Raw genomic sequence first — 12,003 nt, 5'->3', positions numbered from 1 at the left:
TTTAATAGTGTGTGAATTAATCCTATAGAATCATAGAATAACAGAATCATAGAATGGTTTGGGTTGGAAAGGACCCTAAGATCATCCAGTTCCAACTCCTCTGCCATGGGCAGGGACACCTCACACTAGATCATGTCACCCACGGCTCTGTGCAGCTTGGCTTTAAATACTACTAGGGATAAAGCATTCATTGGTTCTTTGGGCAACCTGTTACAGCACCTCACCACCCTCAGAGGGAAGAACTTCTGCCTTACATCTAACCTGAACTTCCCCTATTTCAGTTTAAACCCATCACCCCTTCTCCTATTGCTACAGTTGCTGATGAAGAGTCCCTCTCCAGTACCCTTATAGGCCCCCTTCAGATATTGGAAGGCTGCTCTCAGGTCTCCACGCACCTTCTCTTCTCCAGGCTGAACAGCCCTAACTTTCTCAGCCTGTCTCCATATGGGAGGTGCTCCAGCCCCTGATCATCCTCATGGCCTCCTCTGGACTTGCTCCAACAGCTCCACGTCCTTCATATGTTGAAGACACCAGAACTGAACACAGTGATGCATATTCCTATGTGGCCTTCACTGCTATAGTGTCTGGTCACCTCCCTGTATTGCCTCAATGTTGTAAGCAGCATCAAAATAGAGGTGCAGTCTGCAGAAACTGACCTCTGAGCTAATACTTAAAATCCTGTTATTGTCAATTGAAAGAAAAGAAATAGATAATTTCCTTATATTTTTTATCTCATACAAAGTAGACTGTCAAACATATTGGATGGATTATAATCCAAAGCACTTACTTCTCTTTATAGGAGCAGTCTGTGGTGAATGCCTTAGATGCAAATGTTTGAAGTTAGATCACATTAATCCTTGTGAAGATGGTTCAAATAGATGCTGCTAAATTGGCATGCTAGATCTGGGAAGATAACGGGCTGAAAAAAAAACCACCAAAGTTGTATTTGTAATAGATGATGCATTTAGGGAACCCCAGGGCTGAAGCTTGTCCCTCCCAACCTCTGAAGTGTCATGGCTGGAATTTGTGCTGCCAAGTGCATGGGATTGAAAAATACACCCCATTAATACATTGCAAATATCTCTCCCAACTACATGCACATTTGATTAAAACATAGCTGACAAGAAGAATCTATACAGAATAAAAAAGGAGTAGATTTTCTGTTCAGCTCCTTTAGTAGTAGCCTTAACAATGTTATTGTATTGAGTTTTGGCCACTGAATTAAATTCCTTACATCTGGAATCCTTCATTCTAACCATGAGAAGACTGAAGGGTGAGACAACCGGAGGGTGCTTTGTGTGTTTGGGGTTTTTTTGGCAGGGCAAATGTATACTGAAGATGGTATAGATCTTCATACTTATTTTCATTGATGGAAGATGGATTATTTTCTGCCTCTTTCAAATAAGAAATATGTAAGTGTTAAAGGTCATGCTGCATACTTATAGTGATATATATGGTGAATATATAATACGCATCAGTACATATTAGCAATGGAAATATTGGTACTGGTGCAATCAGAGCAAATACGGCTTTTTTCATAACAGAAATAAATACGGCAAAACATGTGATGGCATTTAAGAAAGAAGTTGATATTTCATTTGCTTACACAGACTGGAAACATGCTATAAAGTTCCCCTGTGCCAGAGAAGAATGGACATTACTTCAGTTTTAAGTGCTCTTCTCCGTACATGGAGTAATGAGTAATGTGACTCTTAGTATATAAGAAATCTTTATAGAAATCAGCTGACAAGTCCAATAATGCAAAGACTTCTGTATCCTTCACTTTTTTATTCTGTGAAGAAACTTTCATTACTTGAGTCTAAACTGTCAAGGTCTTCATTGGTGCCAACATTTCCTGGTTTTATCACTAAAATAAAAGTTACGACAAAGCAAGAGTGGAAAAACAAAATGGTTGTTGTTGAGTTCATGCTCCTGGGATTTGGGAATGGCCTAAACTGGATTCTCATCTCTTCCTGATGTTTCTGTCAATCTACATTGTGACTATTACTGAAAACATCTTCATCATTGTGCTGATGGTGGCTAATCGACACCTTCACAGCCCAATGTACTTCTTGGGCAATTTGGCCTGCTTGGAAATCTGCTACAGCTCAAATATCTTGCTGAGGATGTTGCTTAGCTATCTGTGTGGAGACAAAAGTATTTCAGCCAACCGATGCTTTACACAATACTATTTTTTTGGTTGTTTGGTAGCTGTAGATTCCTATCTCCTTGCAGTGATGTCCTACGATAGGTATGTAGCAGGGTGCAAGCCGCTTCACTATCCATCCCATATGAACAGCAAGCTCTGTCTCCAGCTGGGTGCTGCTTCTTGGGTAAGGTAAGTGGCTTTCCATCTAATTCTATACTAACATTCCTGATCTCAAGTTTAGATTTCTGTGGGCCTAATGAAATTGAGTATTTTTTCTGTGAATCATTCACAATGATAAAATTTTCCTGTAGCGAAACTCATGTGGTTGGACTTGTCACTTCTGTTGTGGCAAGTGTGTGCTCACTGCCTCCATTTCTGTTGACCTTCTCATCCTACCTCTGCATCATTATCATGAAACTTCCGTCACTGGAAGAAAAAAGGCCTTTTCCACCTGCTCCAAGCATCTTTTTGTGATGATTCTTTTCTACTGGTCAATATTAACTGTCTATGTACTTTCTCATCAAGATATCCAAGTATCTCCAAACAAAATCTTCTCTGTTTTTCAAACCATTCTCACTCCCTTGGTCAATCCTCTCATCTACAATCTTAGAAACAAAGAAGTAAAGGAAGCTCTGTGGAAAGACACAAGTAAATTGCTGACTTTCAGAGGGCTGCTTTCTGTTAAAAAGGAGGGGTAATTATCCTTAATAAGTTACAGGTTCAGACACAGCTATATGGCATGTGAATATAGTTAATCTGAATAAAGCTTGGAAATACATAGCTGTATATCTTAAAAATAAATAAGCAGAGAAACAAAATAGGTAAATAACCTTGCTATCTCTTGGGGGTGGTATGGAGAAGGAACATGAATGTGTACTGAAGTAGCAAGTTTGCTAATGATACAAAGCTAGGAGAGTGGCTGATACAACTGACGGCTATGCTGCTATTCAGTGGGACCTTGATAGGCTGGAGAATTGGGCAGAGAGAAACCTGTTGAGGTTCAACAGGGGCAAGTGCAGGGTCCTGCACCTGAGGAGGAAGAACCCCAAGTACCAGCACATGCTGGGGCTGACCTATTAGAGCAGTTCAGCTGAGAAGGACCAGAGAGTGCTGGTAAACAGTAAGTTGATCATGAGCCAGGAGGGACAAGTGTATCCTGAGGTGCACTGGGAGCATTGTGGCCAGCATGTTGAGGGAGGTTATTCATTCCCCTCTATTCAACCCTGGTGAGGCCACATCTGGAGCACTCAGTGCTGGGCTCCTCAGTACAAGAAAGACAAAGAGCTACTGGAGAGCGTCCAGTGGAGTCCACAAGGATGATCGGGGGTCTGCAGCACCTCTCTTATGAGGAAAGATTACAAAAGCCAGAACTGTTTAACCTAGAGAAGAGAAAACTGAGAGAAGATCTCATTAATGTAGATCAGTAACTCAAAGGCAGGTAACAAAACAGTGGTGCCAGACTCTTTCCAGGGGTGTCCAGCAACAGGATGAGGAGCAATGGCCATAAACTAAAGCACAAGAAGTTTCACCTCAACACGAGGAAGAACTTCTTTCCATTGAGGTTGGCCAGAGCACTGGAACAGGCTGTCCAGGGAAGGTTGTGTAGTCTCTCTCTCTCTCTGGAGACATTCAAAACCCACCTAGACATGTTCCTGTGCAACCTGCTCTAGGCGGCCCTGCCTTGGCAAAGGTTCTGACTGGATGATCTCCAACCCCAACTATTCTGTGATTCTGTGAACACTGTAAAAGTAAACAAAATAAATTCATTAATGTAACTGCATTTGTATTATTGCACATCATATTGTCTTGCCTGCCTGCTTGCTTTCTTTTTCCTCACTACAGCTGAAATTCAGCTCAGCTGAGTAAGTTGAAACTCAATTTATATTACATAAACCATTTCTTTCTTTTCTTCTGGATTACTCTGGTTTTACACCTATGGTGTAGATCTGTTTATTCATGATCATTATCTGGACTCTCCTGATTGCAAATGAAGAGAGTGAGAAACATTGCTTGAATGTGGTTCATCTGATCTATTTTGGATGTTTAATATAAACCATGCTCTAGAAGGCTAGCTAACTGCTAGCTCATACAGAAGAACATACAATGCAGACATTCAGTCTAAAATTAATATACTATGCATACTTGTACTGACAATTAAACCCTTAAAATGAAAGCAAAACTCCCACAACAACATTGCAACAACTTCTAAAGAAGAATGCCTACTTCACTGATTTTGGTAAAGGAGGGGTAGAAAAATGGAAAGGACCATCTTTACAATCCTTAAATTAGTACATTTTGCATGTGTAGTTTTAGTCTCCTTGATAACAATTAGGAAATAGGAAGAGCTGTTTAGAAATCTTCTGTAGGTTATGGAATTGTGACTGTCACGTGTGTTCTTACATTTAACCTGGTTAGAAAAAAAATGAAGAAGTGGTTAGCAAAGCTTCACATCACTGAAGTTTCTAGCAGTGCAATAAGCAGTGGAGAAAAGACAGCACAGGCCCAGGACTGGCCATCACAGTAAGGAAATGTAGCTCTTGAATGCAATTAGCAGAGCAAGACATGGCTACAGGGAAGCATCCCTGGGGTCAGGAGGAGGGAGAAACTGGAGAGAGGATTAGCAAAAATAGAAAGAAATGGGTACCCCTTGCTACATAAAACTGTACGTATGTATGGCCAAATTAACCCAGCCCAGATATTTCTGTATCACTTTATTTACTATAATGGATATCCATTAACACTAAGACATCTGCAATACAAACTCCGTGTATGTGTCAGTCACCTAGTTTGCCAGCATACTCACTACATGGAAAAGACATTTCTACATGCTGACTTATCTGCACATTTTTTAGTTTTGAGGCTACAATGAATTATGCCTTAGAAGTGTCTGTTTGTCTCCTTTGATTATAGTACTCTATGACAACTGACTCTATGACAAGCTCATATGTAAAAATTTAGGACTCAAACCACTTGACAAACACAGGCCTTCGGTGCAATTTGAAACACCCAGGAGCATCTTAGCTGACCATAGATTCATAGAATAGTTAGGGTTGGAAAGGACCTCAAAATCATCTAGTTCCAGCCCCCCTGCCATGGGCAAGAACACCTCACACTAAAGCATGCCAACCAAGGCTTCGTCCAACCTGGCCTCGAACACTGCCAGGGATGCCAGGAATTCACAGCCTCCCTGGGCAACCTATTCTAGTGTCTCACCACCCTTACAGGAAAGAATTCCCTCCTTATATCCAATCTAAACTTCCCCTGTTTAAGTTTTAACCCCTTACCCCTTGTCCTATCACTACAGTCCGTAACGAATAGTACCTCCCCAGCATCCTTATACGCCCCCTTCAGATACTGGAAGCCTGCTATGAGGTCTCCACACAGCCTTCTCTTCTCCAGGCTGAACAGCCACAAATTTCTCAGCCTATCTTCATATGAGAGGTGCTCCAGTCCCCTGATCATCCTCGTGGCCCTTCTCTGGACTTGTTCCAACAGTTCTATGTCCTTTTTATGTTGAGGACACCAGAACTGCACACAGTGCTCCAAGTGAGGTCTCACAAGAGCAGAGTAGAGGGGCAGGATCACCTCCTTCGACCTGCTGGTCACGCTCCTTTTGATGCAGCCCAGGATACGGTTGGTTTCTGGGCTGCAAGTGCACACTGAAGACGGCTCATGTTCATTTTCTCATCGACCAACACCCCCAAGTCCTTCTCCGCAGGGCTGCTCTGAATCTCTTCTTTGCCCAACCTGTAGCTGTGCCTTCTTCAGCAAGTTATCTCTGCCTAGATAGTCTGTTTTTTTGCAAAATGCTGAGAAATGCACATGATCTGTACAATGAACAAATGAATATATTTAACTGTTCAAAATATTACAAAGAGTACAGAAATAAGCCATAAAATCTATACTTTGACTACAAAATGTTTAAGCCTTCTTCTCTGCTTCACAAGGTTTGCTTTCAAGCATGTCTAAAACAAATCACTGTCATAAGAACACATGACTTCAGCACACATAAACCTAACCTGCAGCAAGATTCCAGCAAAGTCATAAAAAAACAGTTGTGCATATTTTCAGGACAAATACGCCAACAGATTTCTGGCATACTGGTATAGTTCATCCCATAGTAATCAGTTCCTCCCACCAGAAGGTAAAGAGTAAGGAGAGAGATTCAGTTGACTGGATATAGGAATGGGATTCAGTTCCAGGACAGCCAGCTGTAGGCATCTATACATAAGTCAACACCTGCACATTCATCAAAGTCAGTGACAACCTTGTCATTACAATCAGCAGCGTTTAAGGAGTGAGCAACCAACTTGCTTTGGCTGCTTGAACACAACTAGCTCTGCTGGAAATGTCCTACATCATCTTATTTTGGTTCCAGTGTAAAGGTTTGAGCTTCCCATAAGTCTGTGTTATATCTGACAAGCCAAATGTAACAGATAACCCTGGGGACTGCAGGCTGCCAAGAATGTTTCCAGACACCTATACTGCAGCTTAGCCAAGGGGCATGCACAGTGGTGTACCCGAAAGACCTCCAGCTGCCATACCAGAAGAGCATCAGCAAACTGAATCCAAGGTCCATGGCCTTGTATCCACTATTTTTCTGGAGAGATGAGTGTGATAGATCTCCAGCTGTGTGTGGGTGATTAGGGATCCCAACACAAGATGCCAGAGAGTCACAGAATGGTTGAGATTGGAAGGGACCACCAGAGATCATCTTGTCCAACACCCCCAGCTAAAGCAAGGTCCCCAGAGCCATTTGCACAGGATCATGTCCATGTAGCTTTCAAATACCTCCAAGGAGATCCCACTGTCAGAAGTGAGTATTGCTCTTTACAACTCTTTGCAAACCAATGCCAGGGAGAAGAGCTCAAAATCGAATCTGAGAGATACAATACTGTAATGTGTGGGGTTTGTTCATCAAGAAGTTTGGGGGGAGGGAGGCTCTCTGTGGCTGTCGTTATGCGAAACAATACTCCTTTTGACTCTGTAACTGTTGTACTCTGTAGGTAATGGGGGGAGGTCAGTTGTATTGTTGCGCGGGATTGTGAGAGAGAAAAGGGGGCTGGGTGGCTCGAAGTGGTGTCTTGTTGCAACGCTTGAGGGGAGGGGGCTGCGGCGGTGAGGAGGCTGGAGGCTGGCAGTGGACGCTTCTCGAAGCCTCTGGGAGCTTCTCGAAACTTCCCGAAACTTCTCGGTAATGAGACCCCCTGCAACAAAGGGAACCAATGAGGAAGAGCCATGTCAACATCCGAGTGAGGAGGGGCGACAGGATTGGCTGGGACCTTGAACCGAAAAAGATAAAGGACTGCCTCCCAGGGACTGCGTGTGCGCATCTTGGGTGGAGCAGAGGACTCCCTGGTGCACCCAGCGTTGTTTTATCTGCTATCGCTTACTCAGTTTAATAAAATTTATACTTTAAACCGAAATTGGTTATAATATTGATAACAATACCAGACTCATTTGTAATTTATGGGAACATGGGTATGACAGAAAACAGTACTTCAGGATACTGCAGTGGAGTGGTGAAACATGAGACACCTCCAGGAAGACTTGTCTTAAAAAGAGACTCCTGGAGAAGGAGGATTTCCCTGGGCCATCAGCCTGTGCCATGGGGAAAAGCCACCCACTACCAGTGGAAAGGCATTGCAGGGTGCTGAAGGACTGCTGGTCAGTGGACTCTTGGGCTGGAAACATACCCGAGTATGTTGAGTAGGTGAGTACACATCCGTTTTCTGCACCCTTGTCTCTGTGCTGCCTGGACAGCGTGAGGGAAAGGAAGGGAGAGGGTACTGCAAAAAGCCAAAGACTGGGGGAGAAAAGAAAGCTTAAGAGAACATAAATCATTTTTTGAGGTTGCTGCATAGGTAAGTAGGTGTCAATGTGTGGTGACTGGCCAGAACCGTTTGGGGAGGAGTGAGGTTTAGGTATGGAACTGTCAGGGGCTTTTGGAGAGGGAAAGAGTTGAAGGGAAACTTTTCATGAAAAGAGAAAAAAATTGGGGAATTTTCTTACATTTTAAACAGGAAATACAAGTCCTTTCACTTCATCAAATGCTTTTATGTTGTGTGCCCATCTTCTGTCAGTCTTGAAAAGCAAAAATTGCAAATACCTACTATATGTTGACTGAAATCTAAGCTGCCAATCCAGCAAGTGGAGACACAGGGAATGTGGGCAGTTTCCCATGGGGAAGAGGCAAGGCAAGCACTGCAACTCCAGGGGAAAGGGCTACAGTAGCAGGAAGGTTTGCCCAGACACCACAGTTGAGGAAAGCATATGTACACAACTCTTGAGACAGACCTGTTTGGGTGGAAGGGACCTTAAAGCTTATTTAGTCCCAACCCCCTGCTATGGGCAGGGATACCTTCCACTAGAGCAGGTTGCTCTAAGCCTCATCCAACCTGGCCTTGAACGCTGCCAGGGATGGGGCAGCCACAGCTTCTCTGGGCACCCTGTGCCAGCGCCTCAGCACCCTCACAGGGAAGAGCTTCTGCCTAAGAGCTCATCTCAGTCTCCCCTCTGGCAGGTTCAAGCCATTCCCCCTTGTCCTGTCACTGTAGGCCCCTGGCAAAAGTGCCTCTCTAGCTTCCTTGTCGGCCCCTTTTAAGTACTGGGAGATGGGGCTCTGTTCAGCTTGCAGCAGGACTGTTGCCATCACTTCGCACTCAAAGCTAAACCAGTCTGATTCTGTGATTCTATGGAAAACATGTTTGCACAGAAAGTCAGCAACTGGTCAGTGTGCAACACATGCACCTGACTGTGCAACCCAACAGTGTCACAAATAGGATCAAGAAAAATATACAAAATACAGCACCATCAGCACCATTGCCACTTGCTGCACTGGAGCGGAAACTAAGGCTGCTACTCACCAGCAGCTCAGTGCTTCTCACACCAGCTGCCTCCAGGGAGAGGGTCCTCCCACATGCTTTATCTCAATCTTTTCCTTTTTTCTTTTTCTTTTCCATAATAAACTTTGTCATGGTTTAAGACCAGCTGACAACCCAGAACCACACAGCCGCTTGCCCACTCCCCCCTCCTTCTTCCCCGACGAATGGCGAGGAGAATCGAAAGAATGTAACTCCCACAGGCTGAGATAAGAACAATCCCATAACTAAGGTATAACACAAACCACTGCTGCTACCACCAATAATAATAAGGGAAATAACAAGGGAAGAGAATACAACTGCTCACTACCCACCAACCGATACCCAGCCCGACCGAGCAGCTATCTAGCAGTTCTGGGTAACTGCCCCCAGTTTATATACTGGGCATGACGTACTGCGGTATGGAATATCTCTTTGGCTAGCTTGGATCAGGTGTCCTGTCTCTGCTTCCTCCTGGCTTCCCCTCCTCCCTGGCAGAGCATGAGATGCGAAAGTCCTTGGTCAGAATAAACATTACTGAGCAACAACTAAAACATCGGTGTTACCAGCATTGTTCCCAGGCTGAAAGTCAAAACCACAGCACTGCACCAGCTACTAAGACTGAGAAAAATGACTGTAACTGCTGAACCCAGCACAAACTTTTATTACTGGGTCCAATGTATGCCACCAGCTGCAGACACTGCTCACAGCTCCTTGTGCTATGAACCCTTAGCAACACCACTGGGATGCCCTGTTTGGGTGCTGCCAAATGCAGAAGCCCGAGATGGCCAAAGCTGCCAGGGCTCCATGTCCCCAGCTTCAGCCAGCAGCAAGGCTGAGCGTGTAACCCCAGGAGGCACACATACACCCCAAAATGGTAGATGGACAATTAGACAGATGATACACAGCCCTTTTCATACCCTTATCCCTCTATTTTTCCCACATCTGTGGCTCTCCAAACCACCTTTACCCCTCCTTTGCTTCCTCCCCCTGAACACAGAATCATAGAATAGCTAGGGCTGGAAAAGACCTTAGGATTATCTAGTTCCAACCTCCTGACATGGACAGGGACACCTCACACTAGATCATGTCACCCAAGGCTCTGTCCAACCTGGTCCTGAACACTGCCAGGGATGGAGCATTTACCACTTCTCTGGGCAACTTGTGCCTGCGCCTCACCACCCCCACAGGGAAGAACTTCTGCCTTACATCTAACCTGAACTTCCCGTTTGTGTTTAAACCCAACACCCCTTGTCCTATCACTGCAGTCCCTAGTGAAGAATCCCTCTCCAGCATTCCTGTAGGCCCCCTTCAGATACTGGAAGTTGCTCTCAGGTCTTCACACAGCGTCCCTTCTGCAGGCTGAACAGCCGCAACTTTCTCAGCCTGTCTTCATATTGAAGGTACTCCAGCCCCTGATCATCCTCGTGTCCTCTCTGGACTTGCTCCAACAGCTCCATGTCCTTATGCTGTGAACACCAGAACAGCCCGTAATAACTCTTGTATAATCCCAAAATGCTGTTCCCCTGCATCCCATACTGTGTCACTCACCCCTAGGCAGTCACCCCCCATCCAAGAGGTGATCTGGAGAGCTGCCCCACTTGACCATCATGAGTGGTGCCACCTCTGGACACATGGACAGCCCAAGGAGCATCTGGGTCAGAGAATCCTTGGCACTGTGGAGGTTCCCTGGGCTCCTTCACCTCTCGTAATTCCTCTGCTTCTCTCCATTCATGGAGATGAGCTTTTAATTACAAAACTTAATGTTGTCTCATGGTGGGGGGGGTGGAGGGACTCCCTGCCTGCCAGTCCTGGTGGATGTTCCTGGCGGGAAGCCTGCATCCACCAGCCCCAAATTATGCACCCATGGAAGATGCCCTGTAAGAGCCATCCCACAGAGACCTTTCCAATAGGAACAGTGTGCCTTCCCCAACACACCACTTCTTCCTGCAACAGGTCTGATCACTCTGTCTCCTGCCACTGCAGCAATTCCAGGAAACCAGACAGAAAAGACCAGCATTAGCACCTGTCCCTATCAGCCCTGTGCTCTCTTTCTCCTCTCTGTGCCAGCCCACATCCCATCCTGCTCCAGAGTGCCCCTTGCAGCAACCTCAGGAGACCCACAGCCCTCAGCACTGGAATTACCTTGACCCTGCTAGCCCAGGACACTGAGGCTGAGGTGCCATAGTGGATTTCTCCTGCCCCAGGGGGCTGCATCCAGCCAGGCCCCAGCTGCTGCAGCTCACTGCAACTCCAGAGGAGCATCTTCAGCTCTGCAGGGCCTGGAGGAAACAAACATGAGGTTGTGAGAGGGGCCAGACATGGGGATGTGGCTTTAAGAGGGGTTGTCAGGGATGCAGCTGGAGCTCAGGCATGGGATGCAGCTCTGGGATGTCAGGATGGACCGTTCTTGAGCATGACAGTGATCCTTGAGTATCAACCTCCTTTCTTGGGCCTCCTTCCCAGGGCCTTATCCCATTGGACTGTATCAAGCAGATAGCTAAAGGGGCCAAAGCGTGCTCTCCTGAAGTCCAGCACTGTGATTTTGACTTTTGCCCAGCTACCTCCCCTCTGGACCCTGAACACCATCTCATGGTAACTGCAGCCAAGGCTACATTTGGCCTTCACATCCCTCATGAGACCTTCCTTGCTGGCAAGTATGAGATCCAGAAAAGCACCTCTCCTCATTAACTGCTGTATCACTTGGAGAAGGAAACTGTAATTGATGCTCTCCAGGAACCTCCTGGATTGCTTATGCCCTCCTGTGTTGTAATACCAGCATGTATCAGGGTGGTTAAACTCTCCCCATGAGGACCAGGGTCATGCTTCCAGTGAGACTGCTTTCAACTGTCTGTAGGCAGCTTCATCCACTTGTCCCCACAGCACCCCAGATCTGGGCCCAACAGCAAGTAGCACGCTTCTCCTAACAAGTCAAGTCATACCCTGCAGCAGGGGCTCATCCACAACTATAGCTTGCTGCTTCCTCCTTGCATG

The 12,003-nt window shown here is 45.6% G+C and overlaps 1 protein-coding gene across 1 annotated transcript; it reads left to right on the top strand.

Moving 5' to 3' along the window:
• Window positions 1–1,908: 1,908 nt before the first annotated feature.
• On the top strand, window positions 1,909–2,847 carry LOC134167270 (olfactory receptor 6B1-like). The gene is given in 4 exon segments (XM_062625745.1): window positions 1,909–1,945; window positions 1,948–2,336; window positions 2,339–2,561; window positions 2,564–2,847. Coding segments are annotated over 4 exon segments (933 nt in total).
• Window positions 2,848–12,003: the final 9,156 nt, after the last annotated feature.

This window comes from Pezoporus occidentalis, unplaced genomic scaffold (genome assembly GCF_034315485.1).
Source record: "Pezoporus occidentalis ecotype Australia unplaced genomic scaffold, CSIRO_AGI_Poc_V1 ctg282, whole genome shotgun sequence".
NCBI classification, from domain to species: Eukaryota; Metazoa; Chordata; class Aves; order Psittaciformes; family Psittacidae; genus Pezoporus; species Pezoporus occidentalis.
This window is presented reverse-complemented; position numbering and strand designations above follow the sequence as displayed.